Source organism: Mercurialis annua, linkage group LG3, assembly GCF_937616625.2.
Source record: "Mercurialis annua linkage group LG3, ddMerAnnu1.2, whole genome shotgun sequence".
Lineage (NCBI taxonomy): Eukaryota > Viridiplantae > Streptophyta > Magnoliopsida > Malpighiales > Euphorbiaceae > Mercurialis > Mercurialis annua.
This window is the reverse complement of record NC_065572.1, coordinates 7488382-7514081: the sequence shown is the minus strand read 5'-3', so window position 1 is coordinate 7514081 and position 25700 is coordinate 7488382. Positions and strand designations below refer to the sequence as shown.

General features: G+C 30.1%; 2 protein-coding genes across 2 annotated transcripts; both read left to right on the top strand.

Moving 5' to 3' along the window:
• The first annotated feature begins 691 nt into the window (after positions 1-691).
• Positions 692-2470, top strand: LOC126673374 (trans-resveratrol di-O-methyltransferase-like). Its single transcript, XM_050367496.2, has 2 exons — positions 692-1553; positions 1951-2470. The coding sequence occupies exons 1-2, from the start codon at positions 786-788 to the stop codon at positions 2251-2253; spliced, it is 1071 nt and encodes a 356-aa protein (XP_050223453.1). The 5' UTR covers positions 692-785; the 3' UTR covers positions 2254-2470.
• A 12600-nt stretch (positions 2471-15070) lies between these two features.
• On the top strand, positions 15071-16159 carry LOC126673868 (uncharacterized). The gene has a single exon (XM_050368177.2). The coding sequence runs from the start codon at positions 15245-15247 to the stop codon at positions 15824-15826; it is 582 nt and encodes a 193-aa protein (XP_050224134.1). The 5' UTR covers positions 15071-15244; the 3' UTR covers positions 15827-16159.
• The last annotated feature ends 9541 nt before the right edge of the window (positions 16160-25700 follow it).

Here is a 25700-nt window from a genome sequence, read left to right as displayed (position 1 = left end):
GACTTGATCATTGATATTGTACTAATAAAATGATAAAAGTACATCATATTTCCTCAATTTTTTTTATTATTATTATAATAAAGAGTTTATTATTTTAAATTTTATCTCTAAAAAATTAAATCTTAACAATTGTTTTTACCATAATTTTTTAAAAATCCGGTCCATAATATTAATTTCATTTAAATTATATAACAGGGTACTATTTCTACTCTCATACTTTATTTTATTTTTAACTAAAACTTTCCTTTGTAAAAGAAATTCAGTTACATAAAATATTAAAGTGAAAGGGAAAGTAGTGTTTTTTTTTTAAATTAAGAGAAAAAAACTATAGTTCGTATATTAATTCACGGGAGTAAAATTTGGTTTTGATACGTTGAACTTATTTGATCGATATCTTAATAAAAAAATAAGGAAAAACGTGTGCAAATTATACACTAGACTATGTAGAATCAAAATACCAAATTATATTATAAAATTTAAAATTATTTTTGACCTTGTTAGAGTAAGTGATTTAAAATTACTAAAAGTCCATCATTCAATATACTAGTAAATAATTATAATACTAATTTACAAAAAATGAAAACTCATGCACTAAAATTACAAATTTATTAAAATTCAGATACCAAAGTTACAATATTTCCGAAAAAATACATTGCAAATTCATGTATAAAAGGGTGAGTCCATCCCACCAAATGAACACATCACTTCAATTACTTCACTTGATTTTTGCAAGTAAGTAAGCAAGAAACCTTAAGCAACAGAAATCCAATAGTAATATTATTACAATGGATTCAACTCAAACCCCCCAAGCAACAGAATTGTTGCAAGCACAAACCCATATCTACAATCACATTTTCAACAACATTAATTCAATGTGTCTCAAATCTTCAGTTCAACTAGGCATACCCGACGCAATCCACAACCACGGCAAACCCATAACCCTCCCGGAATTAGTCTCATCACTCAAACTTCACCCCGGAAAAACCGTTCCCTTATACCGGCTCATGCGCATGCTCGTGTACTCCGGTTTCTTCGTCACCACGAAAACCGCGGACGGTCAAGAAGCCTACGACCTAACCCTACCTTCAAAGCTACTGGTAAAATCTAACCCTAACTGTTTATCATCTTTTGTTCTTGCTCTTCTATGGCCAGATTACGTGGCGTCCGGCCATTTCTTGGGAGATTGGTTTAAAAACGACAAGCTTGAGGATACGGTGTATGATCAAGCTCACGGAATGGAGTTCTGGGAGTACAATTCAAGAAACCCTGAATATAATGAAATTTTTAATGAGGCCATGGCTAGTGATTCGAGAATGATGAACTTGGTGATCGGTGATCGAAAGGGTATTTTCGACGGGTTGAATTCGATCGTTGATGTTGGAGGTGGTAATGGTTCTCTTGGAAAAGTTATCTCCGGGAATCTTCCGAATTTGCAGTACACTGTTCTTGAACGTGCACAGGTTGTTGGTAGCTTAGAAGGTACTAAGAATTTGAACTATGTTGCTGGTGATATGTTCAAACATGTCCCTTCTGCAGATGCCACTCTTCTCAAGGTAAATAATTATCTCTTGTAATAAAAAATCGGGTTATATATTTTTACGGTTACTGAACTAGAATTTCTTTTTACCAAATTATAAAAAGTTATAAAACGGTTATCTAGTAGCAGAACTAGAATTTTAATATGGAAGGACTTGATTGTATAAAAAGAAATTTGGTGGGGGCTGATTGTAAAAAGTAGAAATTTAGTAACCATATCTTTTAAAAAATAAACAAAAATTGAAGGAGTATATTTAAAAAAAATAAAAGTTTAGGATTAAATTTATATTTCTTTTACCAAACCGTTACAGAATTATAAAAAGTTGCAAAACGAAAAGTATTATGCCATTTTATATTTTTGTTCATATGAAAAATTATGAATCCGCCACTAATAACATTGATGCATCTTGGCAGCTGGTTTTGCACTGTTTTAACGACGAGGAGTGCGTAAAGATACTAAAGAACTGCAAAAACGCAATCGCGGGCAAAGGGAAGGACGGAAAAGTGTTCGTGATAGATGTAGTGTTGGACGAGACAAACAAACAAGACGAACTGACCGAAACTAAGCTTCTTTTCGACATTCTGATGATGCTCGTCGTTAACGGACGACAAAGAACCGAGAAAGAATGGGCGAAAATGTTCAAGGACGCTGGTTTTAGCCACTACAAGATCTCACCATTACTTGGTGTTAGGTCTTTGATTGAGGTTTACCCTTGAAGAACAACAAGAAGAAGGAAAAACAACTAATCTTGATTTGGTTGTTTTGTTTCTCTCATGATCTATTTTAAATAAGGCATTATTAGTATAATGTCATCTACGTATGCTATGTTGTATTTCAATTATGTTTTTAATTTGTATCTTTATTTGGTCTGTATTGTGTGTTGTTGAATTGTACTATTTTCTTCACGTGTTTTCAATAAAAGCTTTTTCTATATATTTAGTAAATTTTTAATGCATGATTGGATATCAGTGCAACTCTTTGTCATTGCCATTTGCTTTCTTTATCATTGTTAGTTTTTATATTATATAGTTTATTTTAGACAGATAGTGCATAGGGCTCGGTCATTTTCCCCACATAAATATAAGTATATTCTAATTATTATCTTGACAATAATTGTGTATGGATTCAATACTTATGCCAAAAGTGAAACAATTATTTGATATTGTTATTCAAAATAAAACAAATTTAAATTACTTTTCGTAATCATTATTTTTCAAAAATTGTCGATCTTATAACTACCAAACATTTTATATCGATTAATATGGTGGAAGGAGGGATGAGGAAAATCGACATAAAAATTTAAAAAATCGGTACATTTTTGCCGGTCAGCTTTCACCCAATACCTTTCCCTTGCAGATTGAAAACAGACCTGAAAAGATCACCTGATGAAGACAAACCAGTTGCAGCGCTTGCAATTGGTATATTATTTTATAGATTTTAAGAATAGATTTACAAGCAGGTATTTATGTTTTCATTTCTTTTATGATAATGCATATCTTTCTTATTTTTTTTCTATTTCTTAAATATTCGTTTAATCTTAAAAAATCAAAATTAGTTAAATGACACATTATTTAACTTAATAATTTTTAAGCTGAATGATGAAATTCCGCCCTCTTCTTAATCAGAATTAAAACTGGGGCCAGTCGGATTTAATCAATTTTTTATAATACGAATGATACAAGTATTTCCTATTAAATTTATTATATAAAGTTGATTGAATCCAACTTGCCCAAATCCTTACTGGCTCAACTTCTTCAACCATCAAATTAGCACAATAGTTAAGCTAATTAATTCTGGTATAACTTATAACACTAGTAACAATCCATATATAGCTTTTTTAAGATCCAAACTCTTGGCTATAATGATTATTTAAATTAATTAAAGTGTTTATTTTTAAATATTATAAACCATTTAAAATATTCTCATTTATGGGATATTACATATATAGTTTACTCGACTCGGATATGAATAAATTGATATCAATATGTAATTGAATTGGATACCTAAAATATATAAAAATGAAATATATGAAATACAGTAACTATTTATGCATATAGTAATATCATATGTAATATTTGGTTAATAGTTATTTTGATTTTTTTTGTTTTATTAAACGACGTAAAATATGTATTTAATATCTTTTCTACATATAGATATCTTATTTTTTCAGATTATTTGATATATTTTAATATGTGGCAGTATTAGAAAAATATACATCTATAAATTTAATGGCTTCTTCTATGATAATTTTATTTAATCTATTTTATCTATTCTGTTGTTGGATGAATTTTAATAATTCATCTAATAATAATAAATGGATAAAATATAACATTTATAAGACATAGTTATCATAGACTTTACTTGATGGCAAAATTGTTTTATTTTAATTTGGCCAGATTTGGCATTTTTAATTTTGGCAAAGAAACCAAAATTTTAGGCGTAATTGTTATCATATACATTTTTATTTTATCTTTAAAGAAAGTCATTGAATTATCATAAAAATTAAACCTTTTTTTTTGTGAAGTGAAATTTAGCTTAATTTTTCAGTTTTTAGAAATTTTAAATTTATAGTGTATTTGAGTGGTTCTTTTGGTCAAAAACCCTACTAGATGACTGCTTGACAGTATTATCGTTCATTTTTTAATAGGTCGGCTCATTATTAATGAAAAATTGTTCACATGTATATAGTTAGTATCTCACACTTCACCTGGTGAAGTTTACCTATGATAAAAAAAAGAACGACGTAAAATACTACACAAAAACTCGACATATTTGATTTCATGACATGTAATTAATTTCGAGTGTCAGAAGACAATTTTAGTTTTGGGAATTAAAGCCCAAGAACCTGGAACTATTAATGTGTCCTCCATCAGCACTGAACTGGTTGTTGGAGGAGGGTCCGCACACGCAATTTCATTTTGTATCGAATTTTATAAAAAAATAGTTTCATTAAAGAGATTAAAGTATAGAATAAATGTTTATACAAAAGCTTTTTCTACGATTATTTTATTTTTAGTCTACTTTGTTAATTTTACTATTGAATGAAGATGATAATAATTTATCTGACGGTTATAAATAGATGGCCAAATGTTGTAAAAAGGCCAAATTTTTTACAAAAGTTTTACAAAAATCCTGACCTTTCAATTTTGTCGATTTTGGCCAAAAACTGATTATTTGGTTTCACAAAAGTCCTGACCTTTCAATTTTGTCGATTTTAGCCAAAAATAAATTATTTAGTTTCACAAAAGTCCTGACCTTTCAATATTTGGCATGCCACATAGGTGTCACATAGGCAAATTGTAATCAAATTGAGAGTTGGCCACAATTGAAACCAAATAATCAGTTTTTGGCCAAAATCGACAAAATTGAAAGGTCAGGACTTTTGTGAAAGTTTTGTGAAAGGTTTGGCCTTTTACAACATTTGGCCTAAATAGATCAAGTAAGATTTATTTTATAAAAAATAAAATAACGGTAGAAACACACTTATACAAATCACTAAATAGACTTTAAGGACTCTAATCTAATCAATAAACTAAAAAAAAATGAAACTAAAAAAATCCAAGTAAAAAAATCTAACAATAAAATTGAAATAAAGTTTTTGATTTACAAAGGTGCTGCCTCTATTTTTTAGTTCGGGGTCCTCAACTAGTAAGCAGCGGGATTTTAATTTTTCTTCTTTTCGATTGAAACAGTAAAACCGCTCGGTTCTTGAATCTTCTATTTCTCAAACTTTTACTTTATTAAAAATCAAAGAGCTGAATAGATCTAAGGCAAAAGGGCTCAAAAACTACCCACCTTTCATTTTTTTTTTCAATAGCACCCTGACCTTATAATTTTTTCAATAGCACCCTATTTCGTATTTTTCAGTTTCAATAGCACCCTAAAGCATCAATTTGAACTTTTTTCATTTGGTTAATATTCAAAAAAAATCCTTCATATATATCATAAGTTCTAAATATTCTAGAATGTCTTAAATTATATATAAACGCCCTCTTCTTCACAAAATAAAAAAAATATTTAATTAAATTAGACCCGTGGCGGAACCCGTGACGAAATCCGAAGACGAGCACCTCGTCTATGGAGGAAGACCAGCTCTGGTCTTCCATGAGGGAAGACCAGCAGCTCGCTGGTCTTCCATCTTCCCTCATGGAAGACCAGCGAGCTGCTGGTCTTCCATGGAGGAAGACCAGCTCTGGTCTTCCATGAGGGAAGACCAGCAGCTCGCTGGTCTTCCATGAGGGAAGACCAGCAGCTCGCTGGTCTTCCATCTTCCCTCATGGAAGACCAGCGAGCTGCTGGTCTTCCCTCATGGAAGACCAGCCAGCTGCTGGTCTTGCTCCATGGAAGACCAGCTATGGTCTTCCATGGCGGAAGACCAGATCTGTTGGTCTTCCATGGAGGAAGACCAGCAGATCTGGTATGGAGGAAGACCAGCAGCAGCTGGTCTTCCGAGGAATACGAGCTGTTCGGCTTCCTCCGGAGCGGGTTTGGTTTTTTTTTTTAATTTTAAATTAAATTATTAATATATATTTGTTTATTTTTTTTGGATTTATTTGAAAGATTTTTAAGTTAAAGGACTTATTTGAATTTGTACAAGTAGAAAAAAGTATAAAATGACCCTTAAATTTAATTGTTTTAATAAGTTTAATGCTTATAATAATAAAATCATCTTTTTTTTAAAATTTAGGGTGCTATTGAAATCGAAAAATACGAAATAGGGTGCTATTGACAAAATTACAAGGTGAGGGTGCTATTGAAAAAAAATTGAAAGGTCGGTAGTTTTTGAGCCCTTTTGCCTAGATCTAATGAAAATATTAACAATTATCAACAAAAACTATAAATAAAGGCTTAATGGTGTAAAAAATCACAAATTCTAACGTGTTTGCAAATTTAACATATTCTTTTAATTTTGGCGAATTAATACACACATTTTTAATTTTTTGCAATTTTAGCACTGGTTAGTTTTTCTTCAAAAATATAGAGAAAAATGCTGATGTGTACACCGGAATAATCACTGTTCTGGCGTCCACGTCAGCATTTTTTCACGGAAAATTGATAGGTGCTAAAATTGCAAAAAATCAAAAGTTTGTGATTTAATTTGTCAAAATTAAAAATTTATGTTAAAATTGCAAAACACGCTAAACTTTGTGATTTTTTACGTCATTAAGCCTTAAATAAATAAGCAAGTTAAAGCTTTCTAACACTCCAATTTTAGAGTATTGGACAAACCACTAGCTAAAATTTAAAAAGTGGTTTTCGACCCTCTAAAAACCACCTCCACAAAACTAATGTCTTCCAACTTCTAAAGAAATACATTGTGATCTTCTATTTTTTAAGTTGGGGATTTTAGATCCGATCAAAGGACTCAACAACTTTTACCGAATTAAAGATCTTTTCAACCGACTCAAGAGTAAGCAAAACTCTCAAATTAAAAAATATAAAGAAATTCATAAGAAAACATGATAGTGATTTTCCGGCAAAAAAAAAACCACCTCCTGAAAAAATTGTTCCTTCAAACTAAAAAATAGAAGAGATTTTTAAATATGAAGTTTTATTGTATAAAATAACTAAATGAATTTTATTAAGAAGAGGAGAAAATAAAGATTAAAGGTTGAGGAGGTGGTTTTCCGACCAAAAGGCGAAAACCACCTCCTCAAAACTTATGGTTTTAAAGATTTATTTTAGAGAGGATTTCTTTTATGTAGCTTTAGTTAAATTTGAATTAGAAATACTTGAATTGAATTTAAATATTTAATATTCAGTTTCACAGATTTACTAGTTTAAAAAAGAATATTTTATATATTATTTTGCTTTTTTTATAGTTATACGTGTTTTATATTATTTGAATATTTATATAATCAAATTCAACTTTCAATTTTTCAAATAAAATTCAACTAGATTTAAGTTGAACTTGAACTTTAAATTTTGGAGTCTTGAATTGAAATTATGTCGAGTAATTTTATGATGTGCCGAGAGTTGGCAATACTATAAATATTCCAAAGGTTCATTTTTCCTTAAATTTGGACGAAAGATCAAATAAGAGTAAACCCATAATTTTAAAAAAAAACATTTTTAAAATATATATTTTTTTAAAAAATTATCCTCCAACTAGAAAATAATTATACAATGTGACAGTTGTTTCACATTATTCGTGCAACAAACCAATGAAGTGATAGTTATGTGCAAATATTTAATAATACACATATAAGTAATAATTAAAAAATTTCTATCGCAAATATTCATTGATTTGTTGTAAAAATGACATGGCACAGTCGGAATAAACACTCCCGATTAGGTGTTTGGCTCATTTTACTCCTCCAAGTCCAGATAGTCCAATCATTTATTGTCAGTCTGTCATCCAACTTCAGTTGCTGCAAGCATTTTGTGCTACTTCACCTCCAAAGGAATAAAATGAGTCACATTATAGGTTTTTTTGTTTAAAACTATAAAATTATTCTTAACTAATATTTTGTAATAAGATGAGAGGCAAAATAAATTTTGAGGAAATTAGACTAAGCATTTAATTATTAAAAATAATTCCAAAAATACTTGAGCATCTTTTTTTTTCTGTCAACACTTGATCCCATCTTTTTATTTCATCTAACACTTGATTCCACCTTTTTATTTCATCCAGCACTTGATTTCACCTTTTTATTCCGTCTAACACTTAACCCAACCTTTTTATTTTGTCCAACATTTAACTTCATTTTTTTATTCATCCAACATTTAACTCCATTTTTTTAAGATTTAGAATTTAGATTTTAGGATTTTAGGGGTTTAGGATTTATGATTTTAGGGTTAGGGTTTAGCATGATTTAGGATTTAAAATTTAGGATATAGGATTTAGCATGATTTAGGGTTTAGGGTTTAGCATGATTTAGAGTTTAGGGTTTATGGTTTAAGATTTAGAATTTAGGGTTTAGGGTTTAGCATGTTTTAGGGTTTAGAGTTTGGAGTTTAGACTTTAGGCTTTAGGCTTTAGCATGATTTAGGTTTTAGGGTTTAGTATAATTTAGGGTTTAGAGAAATAAGATTTTAAGTGTTAGGTTTAATGTTTTTATTAAATCAAGTGCTAGGTGCAATTTATTTTCTTTTATAAATATTATCCGCAAATAAAAACGAACATAGGTATTTTTAAAATTATTTTAACAAAATAAAGTATTTTTCAACTTTTCCCATAAATTTTTGCTGCACAAAAATGGAGAGATGCCCACTATACCGTTTTCTTAGCCCATTGTATTATTTATGATCCAGGAGGTAATTGGGTTGGGCCAGCCAGATTTGGTTGGAACCATTTCTGATTCAAACTACATCTGCTCTATATCTCTTAAGTAGGGTTCGGGTCATTTTGAATTTATATGATAAAAATTCGAACTAAATTTGGGTGCATCAATATGCATTGGGTAGGATCAAAATTTTATATAAATAAATTATATATCAAAAATAAAAATTAATATATAAAAAATTTCAGTTTCTTATTTATAAAAAAAAACAAATATTTCAAATTCATATTGGATAAATTACTTAATTAATTTTGTTTTGAAAAAAATCATAAAATTATAATAATATTTTTATTTAAATGACATTTCTGTCCAATTTTTTAAATTACTGTTAAAGATTATGGATTTATTAATTATCACTCGACTGGACTGGCATCTAAGGGTTTTAATTCATTTGGGTCAGATATTTTTGAGTCAGTTTAGTTTATGGGCTAATTTAACAGGTCAAAAGGTGCCACATCTGCGCCCGATTTAGCTTGCTAGATAAGAGATGGGTTATGGGCCTTTGAGGAGGAAACACAGACAATGAAGGGAAATTACGTGTTTGATTTGACTAGTTTATCATTAATATTTTAGTCCAAACTAATTATATTAGTTTGGCATATTTTCAAACCAAAATCAAATCACACATATTATAAACCAGTAAAATTAATTTGGTTTGATTTGATAATTTTCTTCTTTGAAATCAGTTTAAACCATCACCAAAAAAATTATTTATTTATCATTTAAGATAAAAAAATCTATAGATTTAAAAATATTTATTCATCATAAAAATAAATGTTATATTTTTTTTGACGATCAATAAATGTTATACTTATACAACAAACTATAATAATGACTAATAAATAAATAAAATATTTTATAAATATTTTATATTATAATTTTTACATTTTATTAAAATAATATCTTAATATTATAGAAATACAATATTTATTGATCGGTAATAAATATACAGATAGTTATTTCATTAGATGATCTTTAAATATATTATTTTGTCAAGTACAATTTTTAAAAATAGTGATAAATTTTTTATTTTTATGTTATAATATTTATAATTTTAATAAAAATATGTATATATGTGTATATATTGGTTTGGTTTGGTTTGGTTTATGTTGGTTTATAATTTTTGAAACCGCAAAGCAGATCAATAATTTTTTTTTTATTTTTCAAACCAAAATCAAACCAACAATCTTGTAAACCGTAATATTTTATTTGGTTTGGTTGAATTAATTTGATTTGGTTGATTTGAATTTTGTCTGTACAGCTCTACTAAAAAGTACATAATATTTGCAGAAATAGATGAACAAGTTTATATTTGGAAAAAATACCATGTAGTTTTTTTGAACAAATACTGTTTTAAAGCTAATATTTGTAAAAATATTATTTTTATTTTGACTATTTTATATACAACTTGTCGATGTCGGTTGGCAACAAATTTCTACAAATTTCGTAGAAAGAGGAATCTCACTTTTTTTCCGAACATTTTGGTAACCCTCACTCACCGCTAAACTTGCTGGAAAATCCAAAAATCATTGTTGCCCTTCAATTTTGATAGCCATTTTTCGAAAATTTTAAATAATGAATAAATTGCTTTCAAGGTTTTTTTGGGGCTTTTAGTTCTCATTCGAATCATTTTGACCAAAAAAATATCTGGAAGTTGTTAAATCTTTTACTCCATTTTATAATTCGATTTTTATTTACAAAATCATTGATTCACGATTATAACATACAAAATTAAGTCTAATAATATGTTTGTGAGGTGGAGAGGAAAACTTTCGAATTTGTTTTTGCCACTGAAGATATTTTGATTAAGTTCTAATGATAAAAAAAAGGTTTTACCACTGTTCACGGTTTAAAAATTAAAAAAATAATAGAATAGAGAAATTTATAGTGAATAGCCCATTCTCACGAGGCAACACTATACAATTATAAAAAAGCCTAATTTGATCATCAAAATGTTATTTGTGTTATATTTAGTTCCTAGATTTTGAAATTTAATAGATTTATTTATTATTATAGTAAATTCGTAAAATAAATAAATTAATAGTAATACTATAAATGTACTAGTAATATACAGATAATTTGGTAAAACATACTAAAACTAAACTTACAGTATTTCAAAAGTATATATCAAAATATACACATATTTAAATAAAGTTAAAATATACTCATACCAATATGGCATCGATAATTTATTAACATTAAATTAAAATTAAACAAACAATATAATAATAAGTATCAATTTTTACTTATAGTATTTTATTAATAGTGATATCAAAATAAGCAAAAAATATTTTAGTAGTAAACTCAGACCGTATTTTTGCTAAAATTCAAATGAACCATGTTAAGACAATACTATTGTTGGAGTTTTATCCAAAAACATTATGGGTAATTTAATAATTTAAAATTTTATTAGAGTTTTTATAAACGAAAAGTTTAGTCTTTAATTTTACCGACTCTCATTTAATTAATTAAAAAATAAAATTACTAAACATAAAATGATATGAGTACGCATATATTATTATTTATATTTTAAATTTTAATATATATCTACGGGTGTATTAAAATATTATTATTATTATTAAAATTTTATCTATTAATTTAAATTTTTGAATAAATTAATTATTTGACAATCTTAACAAAGGCTAAATGTTTTACTTCAAAATTTAAGTCATTTGGCAGCTTCTTAGAGTGGAATTTAGACAAAATCCCAGAGATTTGGCATGCTGTTGAATTCAAGCTGGCTAGTTTTGGAGCGTTCCTCAAACAAACTCATTAATATTTGTTTGGATTTATTGGGACTTCACTAAATCGATAATCGCTACATTAATATTTACTAATTTCCATTTCCTTGAAAACATTGATTTGTTTTGATAGACAAAGCATCTTTAATTTGATGATATTGACACTGAAATAATTACAATTACGTCCTTTGAAATTGAAACTATGAAACCAACCATGTGGACTCAATCAAGTTTTAGTTTCACTATAGTTGGAAAAGAATATTTATATCTTCATTAACCTTATTTTAAAGGATTAGTTATAAAATAAAGGGTTAGTTATATAGTAAATCCTGTTTTTTTTTGTTGAAAGTGATTTAAACACGTCGTTTATAATATTGCACATTACATGTTCTATTCTTTTTGAATTTAACATTTTATAATACATTCTCATTCAATTCAACGTTGTTTAATACACATTTAATAGCTTTGTATTTCGTAAAAAACAAAAATATGCTATAACATTTCAAATTCATAAAGAATGGAATATGTGATGCGATGTTTTAAATAATATATTTAAATTTTTACAAACACAAAAAACTAGAATTAATATGCAAATTATCCTAAAATAAATTATGAACTTTAATATACTTTTAATATGAATTTTTGAATTTGACAATTTAAAATATGAAATTATTATTATATAATTTAAAATATTGATATATTTTTAATAAAAAAACCCGATACAAATACCGAAATATATATTATTTTGGCGTCCACGGTAGTATATTTCTAGCAAAATATTATCAATGTTTTAAATTGAAAAATATTAATAGTCCATACTTTAAATTGTTAAAGTTGAAAATTTATAAAAGTTTATGGATTTTTTTTACAATTGTTCCTATTTTCAAATACATTTATAGTTTATAGTTTGCATATGGGATGTTCAAGAGGCAATAATCACAATCATGTTTTCATATTATTTGATTGATATAGAAAAGATTGAAACTAATTTATAGTTCTCAATTAGATTTTTAATGGAATGGAAACGAGCTTTAGTTTGGCTAATTTAGCATTGAAAAACATAATCAAGAATTGATTTTGTGACATAGAAAGTGGATATTGTAACACATAAATCCCCTCAAGAAGGCCCCTCACTCTTGTATCCTTCACATGTCGCCCACTAACATTTTACATCTAACCAATTTAATGGATGGGCCATGGCTTAGATAGGACATTTCCAAAAGTTAATCAAAAAATTCAATCAAATTTATACACTTTTATCTACTTGTTTTCTTGTGGCAAATCTCTATGTGAGCTCTCAAATCGATTGCTTATAGGTAATTGTAGATGAAACTATGAGTTTATGCGTAAATCCCTCATCGGTGCAAAATATAAATATGAAACAAATCATAAATTTTGATGAAATGAAATGATTTAAATCTACAAAAAAACATAACTTTGAAGAACGATCAAACACTAAAGATACTTGGTAGATCTAAAAATCAAAACAAAAGAGGTAGCAAAGACCTTAAAATTTATTCTAATATGATAAAATCATAAAAGACCCAACTCGAAATTAAATTTTTTTGACTAAAGATTTATTAAAATAAGGAGTAGATCTATAATAATTACTCCCTCCATTCTGAAATAGTTGTCGTTTTAGGGAAATTTTTTTGTTCCATAATACTTGTCACTTTAGAATACCAAGAAAGCATTTACTGCTATTTTTTCACATATATCCCTCCTCATTAATTCATTGAAAGAATACAAAATACAAATAAAGAGTCATACTAATTAATGTTTACAAATTTCAAGAAGGGTTAATTTAGTAAAAATACTCATAATTTTAGGCATATTTATTGATTTTTTAATTTGTGTGAAAATAGCTAAAGCGACAACTATTTCAAAATGGGGGGAGTAGTATTTTGGGCAGAGAGAAGATGATTTTCCAGCTAACCGGAAAGATCATTTTCTCCCACCCTCAAAAAGATAAGTGAATGAAAGTTTTTTTAAGAAAGAAGTGAGAGCACAAATATTAGAGAGAGACGTTTTTTTTATTCAAAACCCAATTCACTCCATACTATTGGTTTAAAAAATTCAATCCGTGCCGCATTAGTATACAATTACCGATTCAGCTACCGTCTTAATTAATTAAATAAATAAATTTACACAACATATAATTTGGTTTTCTCTAAAAAAAATAAACCCAATTAACTTTCGATACAAATCGAACCAAGAAACCAACCGATTCTCCTTGAGTTTTTCTTTCTCAAACAACCCTACCTAATAAGCCTCTCCACCTAATCTTAGTGGCTGATTCAGTGAAATTCTGACAAATGTCAAATCTTGATTGAAACACATGGTCTTGGATCAACCCCCTAGCAAAGGGGTCTTGTCTATATGCTTACTTGGCAATCCCAATCATGCACCACCATGTGTTAACTAACCCATTAGCCAGTTTCGAAAACAAATTTATCGAACTGGGCGATGATGCAAGAGAAATGGAGGGCCCCTAAATGATGGATCCCAAAGCCGAAGTACACAAGCGAAGGTGCAATTATTCATGCCATCAATTCTTTCTAAGCAACTCATCCAAAATTCCCCTTCTCTTCTCCCCAACGCACACACTCACAAAAGCAATAATAAAGAAAAATTAAAGTGTTTTCTGATAAAAGATAGAGTCATTCTATATTTATAGAATAAATTGAAGTACATCGCCACATATTAAATGTTAAAAGAAAAATAAAAAGAACATAAAAAATGAAAAAGATAGCATTTGATCTATTGAAATTAAATGAAACAAACATAAAAAAAATCACTAGATGAATTTTTTATGGCACTAAATGATCGAGAAAAATTCGTGCACCATTACACCCTTAAAATTGTCGTAGACTGCTTCATTTTTTCAATATACTTCTATTCAGTAGTAAAACAAACCTTGAATTGTCAACAATCCTGAATTTAAAATTCAAACAATCCAAGAATCTATTCTCAGAAATATTTGATATTTCGAAAAATTCCAACATATAGCAAAACTAAGAAAAATATAGTGCAAATTCAGTCACCTTCATTTTCAACTTAAAACGAAAGAAAAAATTTCATCGATAGCAAATGATTATCTTTTAACCAGGCAAAATTTTATTTAAATTAAAAAACCAAAAATGATACACTTACTCTTGTAAAAACGGACTAACATAGTCAACTGATTAACTGACTCTCATAATTAAATAATGTTATTGTGTAGACGATAAAAAAATTTATATTTGAAGTTCAAATTATAGCTTATTATTCTTAATCTGATTAAATTTGAGTAACCAAACATTAATTTTACCTACAATGGAAAAACACTAAATGGATTGAGGCTAAAACCTTTTCTCAAAAAAAAAAAAAATAGAACTGAGGCGAAAACCTAATTAATATTTATATTGAAATAAAAATATATAAAAAATATCATGTAAAATTACTATAGTTTATAAAGGCAAAAAGTTTGAATGCTTATAATTCGATACAAAATTCTTTTAAAGAGTGAGTGATTCCACATTCTTTTCTTACTAGACAAATAGCAAAAATGAGGAACCTAAAACATTAAAATAAACTAAAAATAAAACACCCATCTCTCTCTCTCTTAATCTATTTCTTCATTTCTTTCAACTCTCTCTTTGCCTATTCTCTTCTCTATGAAAAACTCATAGAGACAGAGATTCATGGCAATGAAGAACACAATCAGGTGTTGCATATCCTGCATTTTACCCTGTGGAGCACTCGACGTGATCCGAATAGTCCACACTAATGGCCGAGTCGAAGAGATCAGCGGAACAATTCTTGCTAGTGAGATCATGAAAGCTTACCCTAAACACGTCTTGAAAAAACCATGTTCTTCCCCGTCGGAAGACGGAGTTGTTCCGAAGATCGTTATCGTCCCTCCTGATGCGGAACTACAACGGGGGAAGATTTATTTTCTTATGCCTCTACCGCCAACGAGTGTGCCTCACGAAAAGAAGTCTAAGACGACGACGACAACAACGACAAAGACAACAAAAACGAGGGAAACATCCGTAGATACCACGACACATCATCGATCGAGTCATAATAGAAGAAAAAGGAGCAATAGTAATGTTTCGAATGCGAATTCGAATTCAATGACGGCGAATCTTCTTGTTTCGGATCGGTATTTGAGCGAAATACTATCGGAAAAAGTATCGACACAGAGAGATCGGAGAAGAGGTCGAGTTGGGATATGGAGACCTCATTTAGAAAGCATATGTGAAGCATCAAATGATAATTAATATTTAATGGAAATGAAGTTCTTGAAGTCTCAATTCAGTGATTTTTCTTTTGTTGTTTTCTTGATTCATTTTAGAGGTTCTTTAATTATTATCAAGATTAGGGTTCAAGAAACTTTATGTTATATTCTTCATTTTCATTTTTTTCTTTGAAATTTTTCTTGTTTTTGGTGTACATAGAGGCATATAGAAGGCGAAAAATGCAAAAAGATGGGGTTAATTTAATGCTTGGAAATAGTTGGTGGTGATGATCATATTTTGATCTGATCCTATTTGGTATTGATCAAAAAGGTGATATTACAAGAGAGATTATATATGATAATTAATATTCATTTATTTTCTTTTTGGAATTTGTAAGAAGTAAGTACTGTTACTCATCCCACTTCTACTGTTTTGCATTTGCCCATCCAATTTTTATTACCATTCTGCCAATCATGAAACTTTTGTTATGCTAGGAAATTCAAGATTTTTGTCATTGATCCAATATAAATTGGTTGCATCCTTTTGTTGGAAAATAGTTCTTTTATTTAAATATCATTGTAAAGGGTTAAAAATACGAGGGTACATAATTGAACTTTAACCTAATTTCATAAAGGGTACTCAAACTAAATTTATTTCTTTAAGCTTAAATTTTTATTTGCCGACTATACCGGATAATATTTTAATTAAATTTGACCAAGAAAAGCTTATGTGGAACCGAAATACGGACCAGGTCACCTCTATTTAAATAAAACGTGTATATTACACTTACCGCGTTACACCCGTATTTTGGTTCCACGTCCTTTTTTTTTTGCTAGCTAGATTTTTAACAAATGAAAATTCAAATTTTTTTTTTGATAATTGGGGAGGGGGAACGCTTGTGGGAGGAATCTAACCCACAACCTAGCAGTTTGCTGCCTAGCGCTTATACCGTTTGAGTTACAGCTCATCGGTGAAAATTCAATAATCTTATAAAATCAATCAATTTCAAGTGTCATTTTTGAAATTAGGCCAGAATTTAGTAAACTTAATATTTGTATCACCATTGTTAAAATTATTTTAAAATTGTCGTTTCAATCCCTTTCAACATTTTTACACTTATTGTCATGTTATTATAATCATTATATATACTGAATTGTATTTTAGAGGATGATATGCATATTATAAAAAAGGCGCAATACTTTTTTTTTTTTGGTAAGCTCATCCGGTTTGCAAGGCTTCGCCTTGACTAATCCGGATCCGACCCGTGTCGCGCATCTGGTATGGTGGGTGAGTCTACCACAAAGGCGGATCTATGGCTTAGAGGATGGGGTCCATGGACCCCACCCTTTTTGAGGGGAAAAATACACCTATAGATGAAAATTGAAATGCTTAACATAAAACCTTAAGTAGCCACATTCACACTCATAATTAAGATTACAACTTGACAATATAAAAGATTAAATTATGTATAGTAAATGCTGTGAAAATATTCACGAGTATTAAACTTGAAATTAATCATAAATTAGAATTATAAATAATATAATTGAGAATTTATTAAAGTATACATATTTTTTAATTATTAAATTCTACAAATATATAAATATATAATTATTGATTTTAATTATATTTAATAATTTATAATTTAATCAATGCATATCTATTTTGTTCATTAACTAATATTGAGATATTATACACATAATAATATAATCTCTAATTGAATCTTGTAATTTCTATTTTCTAAAATAATTCTAACAACTATTTAATTCTTTGTTTATCTAAATTAATATTACAATCAAATGAGAATTAGCGTTTGAATTGTTGGATATGGCTCATTTTAGATTTGTCCCACATTGTTTAGAAAAGGGACTTGTGATTGTTGAGCTATATACATATAGTGTAGAATCCCACATTGCTTAGGAGTGGAAGGGTGAGGACTTCCTTAGCCTATAAAAGGGAGTCTCCTCTACCCATTGAAACTCATCCCACAACAAGCCTTATTAACTCCTAAGGCTTAGTTGGTTCTCTCTCGAGTTTGTATTTTGTTACAAACAATTAGTGGAGTATTTTGGGCAGTGCCCGAGGATGTAAGCCGGTCATTTCTGGCTGAACCTCGTTAAAAGGTTGGTGTTCTCTTTATTGTTTATTTATTAGCTAACGCTCAGGCTAGTTGGAGTTATATATTGTGAAGTTATTTATATCGTGTGAAATTCTGTCTAAGGAGTTTGGTACTTAAGTGGTCCGCCTGTGACCCACCATTCTTTCCTGGGAATTTTCCGGTATAATTATTTAGCACAATACGTGATTCGCTAGCGTAATCGATTGAGCTTCCGCAACAATTGGTATCAGAGCTAAGGTTCTATCCTTGGCATATCGGTTAGCTATTAAATAAAAGTTGGAGCAGAAATGTCTGGAAGCAAAAGTCTGTCCACATTGATAGCTTCTTCCTCGGGAAGAATGGCAATGTCAAATGCAAGAATTGCGGTGGAGATTTTTGATGGTACAGGACATTTCGGCATGTGGCAAAGTGAGATTCTAGACGCTTTATTTCAGCAAGGTCTAGATGTCGCTATTGAAAAAGAGAAACCAACAGATGTTGATGAGAGAGAATGGAGTAGCATCAATCGTTTAGCATGTGGTACCATTCGGTCATGTCTTTCCAGAGAGCAGAAATATCCTTTCTCAAAGGAAACATCTGCAAGTAGTTTGTGGAAAGCATTGGAGGAGAAATTCTTGAAAAAGAACAGTCAGAATAAGCTTCACATGAAGAAAAGGCTGTTTCGGTTCACGTATCTCCCAGGTACTACTATGAATGAGCACATCACAAATTTCAACCAATTAGTAGCCGATTTGTTGAATTTGGATGTGACGTTTGATGATGAAGATTTGGCTTTGATGTTGTTGGGATCACTTCCTGAAGAGTTTGAGTTTCTTGAAACTACTCTACTTCATGGGAAGGTTGGTGTGTCTCTTAGCGAAGTTTGCGCTGCATTATATAGTTATGAATTGAGAAGAAAAGATAAGAAAGAAAATACTAGTAGTGCAGCAGAAGCTTTGATTGTTAGAGGCCGTTTGAAAAGCCAAACAATTGGAAAGGAAGGGAGATCAAAATCCCGACCAGAGAAAGATGAATGTGCCTTTTGTCGAGAGAAAGGGCATTGGAAAAGGGATTGTCCCAAATTGAAGAATAAAGGCAAGACTGATAAAGAAAAAGCTGAGTTTGCTTCGAATGTAGCTGAGTGTGACGACGAAGATTCAGATCTTTCATTGGTTGTTGTGTCATCAGTAAATACTCCTATTGAATGGCTTCTAGATTCGGGTTGTTGTCATCATATGTGTCCCAATCGGGAATTGTTTGTTGACTTCAAAGAGCTAGAAGGTGGAGTTGTTTACACAGCAAGTGGCAATCCTTGTTTGACAAAAGGAATTGGTTCAATTCACTTGAGGAACCATGATGGGTCAATAAGGATTCTGGAAGATGTTCGCTATGTACCGAGTTTGACGAAGAAGCTCATTTCTGTAGGAGTCCTAGAATCAAAGGGCTTTGTTGTGACTGCAGTAAATGGAGTTATGAAGGTATTCTCGGGTGCACAGGTTGTCATGAAAGGAATTCGGAAGAACAATAACTTGTATTACTATCAGGGTAATGCAATTATTGGGTCGGCTATAGTTGCTTCTAGTGATGATAATGAGCTAGAAGAAATCAGTCTTTGGCATTGGCGTTTGGGGCATGATGGTGGAAAATTCTTGACGGTTCTTGCAACTCAAGGATTATTGGAGGGACTACGTCCCTGTAATTGGATATATGAAGAAGGATTTCCGAACAAGAATGATATTGGCTATAAGGCAAAGTTGGTAGCTAAAAGCTACGTTTGGACGGAAGGAATTGAGGCTATCTCTCGAGTTGTTAAACATTCTTCCATTAGAATTTTGTTGGCCTTAGTAGCAAATTTGAATATGGAACTAGTTCAATTGGACGTAAAAACAGTGTTTTTACATGGATTCTTGGATGGGGAAATCAATTCGACTCAGCCAGATGGACTCAAGGTGGCTGGAGATGAAAATTGGATTCTACAGTATACTTTGAATACTGTGGATATTGGTCTAATATTTGGGCAGGACAAGAAAGATGGTCAATATGTAGTTGGGTATAATGATTCGGACTACGTTGATAAACGACGATCGACTATGGGCTATGTGTTTACACTAGCAAAGGCGTCGTTTAGTTGGAAGTCTACCTTGCAGTCAATAGTTGCTTTGTCTACCACGGAGGTAGAGTACATGGCAAGTGCAAAAGCTGTTAAGGAAGCAATTTGGCTTCATGGGTTGCTTGGTAAATTGGAAATTAAAGAGAATGACCAAGTTTACTATGCAAGGACGAAGCACATTGATGTTCGATATCATTTGGTGCCAGAGGTTATTGAAGAAGGTGGAGTCCTACTTCGGAAGATTTTGACCATGAAAATTCCTGCTGATATGATGACAAAGATTGTGAAAGCAGTCAAGTTCAAACATTGTTTGAATTTGATTAGTGTTCTCAGTATTTGAGATTTGAATGTGGCCCGGCCCACGCGATGCGTGAGGGGGGATTGGTTGCTCTGCTCGGTCATGCTATGCGTGAGGGAGAGCGTTGAAGTGGGAGCATCCCACATTGGTACTTGACTGTTACAGTTGAGAGTTGGCGCTTTTGAAGCGCAGTTGAAGGTACTATTGAAGATAGTCCGAGATGGTAGAGAGAAAATTCGCCAAGGTGGAGATTTGTTGGATATGGCTCATTTTAGATTTGTCCCACATTGTTTAGAAAAGGGACTTGTGATTGTTGAGCTATATACATATAGTGTAGAATCCCACATTGCTTAGGAGTGGAAGGGTGAGGACTTCCTTAGCCTATAAAAGGGAGTCTCCTCTACCCATTGAAACTCATCCCACAACAAGCCTTATTAACTCCTAAGGCTTAGTTGGTTCTCTCTCGAGTTTGTATTTTGTTACAAACAATTAGTGGAGTATTTTGGGCAGTGCCCGAGGATGTAAGCCGGTCATTTCTGGCTGAACCTCGTTAAAAGGTTGGTGTTCTCTTTATTGTTTATTTATTAGCTAACGCTCAGGCTAGTTGGAGTTATATATTGTGAAGTTATTTATATCGTGTGAAATTCTGTCTAAGGAGTTTGGTACTTAAGTGGTCCGCCTGTGACCCACCATTCTTTCCTGGGAATTTTCCGGTATAATTATTTAGCACAATACGTGATTCGCTAGCGTAATCGATTGAGCTTCCGCAACATGAATAATTATTGAGTAATATATATTAAAGTGATGTATTTAAACATCTAACTAATGATATAATTATGCAATATTTTTATAATATAAAAACTCGTCGAAAATAATAATAATAATTTTTATTAATTATTAATTAATATTTTTATATAATTTTATAGTTAAATTTTTAGTATATACATGGACCCCACCAGACAAGATTTCTGAATCCGCCACTGGTCTACCAGTGAGAATTTTCTGCATTCACAAGGACTCGAACCCGAGACCTTATTTAAGCGATATCAAGTCGCTTAGCACTTGAACCAACCCCATTGGTAAAGGCGCAATACTTTAGCTATACAGAAAAATGATCAACAAACCACATGCATGAATCATAAAATTACAAGGGTAGATCAAATCTATCCAAATCAAATCAAATTAGATTAATTTTCAATTAGTACATTATAGCCAGCTAAATGTACTCATCAAGATTGATAGAGCACACATACTCATATAATATGTACTTTATCTTAAAAAAATATAAAAAATGATACAAGATTTTTGATTAGATGATCAAAATGAATTTGAGGTGGATGGAATAAAAGTCCCCACATAAAGTTTAGACCATAGAATTATTTAATAATGCAATTCTCTTATTCTATATCTTAGCTTGCACTAACAAGTGGGCAGGCTATATAGGTGATGTCTTCAACTATTTTGTTCTCTTAGATATAATGATTATGATTATTAGATAGTGCCACCAGCATCTGTAAAGTTATTTTACAGTATATTTTGACCTTTATTTAGGTTCATATCATAGCAAAATATATATTTGTAGTATATATTATTTTTGATTGTCCCACCATGCATCTGGGCAAAGAAAAGTTGACAGAGTTTAGTATCACTGGAATGTAATCTAATCCAAATTGATGCCATGGCTTGTCAGACTAGCACAGAGTCAGTTCAACCCAGATAGTTGATCATAAAAGTATCTTTTATGAATTCATTATTTTTGATGGAGTGGTGGTTATTCTAGTATTTATTTACAATACAAAAAAAAATTGAATCTTTTTGAAGCCGTTTATGAATATCTTTGATATGTATTCTTCAACTTATCGGATCGTTTGTGTTGATTGAGTTTTAAGCGTTAGAGTAATCTCTAATTGTTCACTTGTAATATCTTGTTTCGATATCAGTAGCTTTTTTTTGCCAGCGAATATAGACGATTCAGAATCATATATATCATATATTTGTTTGACTATTCCTCTATTATGTAATTTGTTAATTATTTCTCATTAAATTTCTATAAATTCTGCTGCGCATGCATAATCGAACAATAATATGATTTGTCATTTTAATTTTATTTGATATTTATTTTATTTTAGCATATAAAATATGAAAAATCGACTAAAAATACGAATTTGATACTATTTAAAAATAGATTAGAAAAAAAATCAAACACAACTTTTTTTTTTGTTTCCATCTTCTTAGTCTTTTCTGAAATGTATTATAGTAGTACTACTTTCTTCATTGTCAATGTTATTATGTAAATTCCTATTATGAGATGCTTTTATGGATGTGACCTCAAGTTTAGTTCATATAGACACTATGATTATTTATCTTTCACATATACGAGTGTGGCTAAAAGTTGAATCTTATTCTCATTTCAATGGAAAATTTCATTCTTTTCCCCCAAAATTATAATTAAAAGTAAAACTAAAACATGAGAAAGGAACATTTGATAACAAACTCTTATGATCGTCCATAGTATGCCGACAAAACATGAGAGGATGCATATGAAAAGGAAGTGCTTTCATTTTAGTTATTGGACAATGTTGATTAATTTGTTGATGGCCCATATCGATTAATAAATGAAGGAAAATAACTTCAATTTGGCAAAATTAAATATCAACACATTGGGGCAAAATTAACATTATCTCAAAAGTAAGGGAATGGAAGAAATTATATTATTCTGTATTAAAAAAAATCATGTATTCAAGATAAAGATCATATAAATACGCTAGAGCGTGGTCTAACTATGAAAATAAAAAAATGAAACGAATAACTCTGCATGTTTCATGCACACATATTTTAATGTGGCTTAATAATTCAAAAAAGCCAATTTTCTGTTAATTTTTTATAAATATATTCAAAATTTATAATGTTTAAAATTCTATATCAATTTGATAATTTTATTATAAATCTATCTAATATTTTTCAATTACTTTATTATTTAAATTTTCAATTGAATTTTTAAATTAATTTATTAAATTAGCAAAACTCATTTTTTAAAACTATAAAATATAAATCCTAATCTATAAAAAAATCAGAAATAATTGTAAAATTTAATTATTATTTTAATCTTCAATAGTTTGAAGCAAAAAAGAATTTGAATCTCAAAATAAACATAAAAGGCGAATAGATATTGTACTTAGATGAAAGATTGATACAATTTAATTGAAGAAAAAACCTGATAGATTCTCTAAAAATTATCAAAAGATGGAATAGATTCGCAAATTTTGATTTTTTTAGATTTTCAAGTAATAAGTTAAGAAGATTTAACTTTTCAGCACAATTAACCTTAGCCAGAGACGATAAAATCATAATTTCGAAGTTGAAATTGCTCCATAGCATTAGCAATGTCCATTATAAAACTATGAAAAGAATGAAAGAAAAGATGAGCTTATTATAAAGAGTAATATTATTAATTCAAACAGACCCATACTCTTTTAATCGGCCAAAATGTTGATGAAAAGATATTATTCTTTTTGTGGTGTGCATTTGATATGTTATGAGAAATCCAATAATTCAAGCGGCGCCTCTTACTTTTGCAAATGGACTCCTCTTATTTTTATAAATTATTTTTGCATCTTCTCTTATTTTTGTGTTTCTAGCTTTTAATTTTGAGTGCTTTGTGCTCTTTCTTCTTTTTATATGATCTATGCATCACCATATATGCAATCGGTGTTTTAAAAACCGAACTGGTGGCCAAACCGGTATGGCCACCGGTTCACGGTTTAACCGGTTCAACCGGTTGGACCACCGGTTGAACCGGTTAAGTGAAAATTTATAAAACAATTATACCCAACCATACAGTGATCACAACCGTAGATCTAAATTTGACCAAGTTACCAATATATATATTGACTCATAAAACTTAACAAAAATGTGGCCCACCAACTTCCATATCCCCCACGTGATTTGTGGAGGATTACTTTTTTATCTTTTAGGTTTAATATTAATATTACCCCAACTTGCTTTCCATCTCTGCCAAATTTCTTTCTTTCCTTCTTTTCTTCTTTATCTTTTATGTCTGATATTAATACTTCCCAAATTTCTTTCCATTTCTACCAAATTACTTTCTTCCCATCTTTGCAAAAACTACATCCTCGCTTCTAAAATATTGACAGATTTAGAAAAATGAAATTTAAAGAGTGAAGAAAAAGAAAATAGCACCGACGTCTACAAGCAAGAGGCGATACTGATGGTTTTTAAAATTTTATGTGGGTTTAAAATAGCATCCACATATAATAATAGATTTCAAATGAAGAGACATTATTTTGTCTAGATCTAAAATCTGCATCTGTGCTTCTTTTCATCTGTTTTATTATTTTCTGCAACTCTTGCTCATTAACCGGCCGGTTCTTGTCCTATCCGGTTCAACGGTTCTATACGATTATGCCGGTTTTATACGGTTTGATCCGGTTCAACCGGATTTCCGGTTCATAAGGGGCAAACGGACCGGATGGCAGGCCGGTTGACGGTTCAACCGGTTCAACCGGCCGGTCCGGTCCGGTTTTTAAAACACTGTATGCTATACACAAATTGAACCGTCTAACTGAACCAAACCGAAATTCAAAGTCTGGTTCGATTAGAAACATCCAATTTGGTTGTAAACCTCTGCCAGCCAGTGGGCTGAAAATGAATTTCTAAAAATAAATTCTAACACTAACATCTAACACCAAATCTGGTATAATTCTACCTTTGGAAGAAATTTTTTTACCAATCATCGGTTCAATTGTAATATTTTATAAAAAAATAAATTCAGAAAAAAATTAGAGGGATTTACTATCCACATTTAACATCTAAGTATCAAAAGAACCATTCTAAAAATCCCAAGGCTTTGCTTGGTTGCAGGATAATAAGGTTTATAAAGTGGATTTTTCAGAAAGTAATGAAAATAATTTGATTGATTCTAATCAATCCCATCTTAAGGCTTATGTACTTTCAAATGTTTATTTATCTTATCATTTTTAAATTTATATTTTTATCTAGTCTATAAACTTAATGTCCATCTAACTTGACATGTCGGAAAACATCATAGCTGGAAGGATAAATGAAATAAATCAAAATATAAAAATATAGAGACCTATTGAATAAAAAAAATTCTAAAAAGAAAATAAACACAAATTTATATATATGGGGAGCTTTTGTCATTTTTAAGTGGAAATTATTAATCACTTAATATTGACTAAATAATATGCTCACAACTCTCATATATGAAAGGATCTACTAAATAGACAACGAATAAAAAAACGTATTACATAACCAATTATTAAAAAAAAATCATGTAAATCAAAATTTAAAAATACAGAAGCCTTTTGATGAGTTAAGCCATTCATTTTCATACGTTTAATTTCCAAAAAATTAAGAGTTAAACTTTTTTTTT

Bases quoted from the DNA above. Each gene is read 5' to 3' on its own strand.
- LOC126673374 (XM_050367496.2), top strand. From the start codon at position 786: ATGGATTCAACTCAAACCCCCCAAGCAACAGAATTGTTGCAAGCACAA. The intron at 1,554-1,950 runs GTAAATAATTAT...GCATCTTGGCAG, and splicing joins CAGATGCCACTCTTCTCAAG to CTGGTTTTGCACTGTTTTAA.
- LOC126673868 (XM_050368177.2), top strand. From the start codon at position 15,245: ATGGCAATGAAGAACACAATCAGGTGTTGCATATCCTGCATTTTACCC.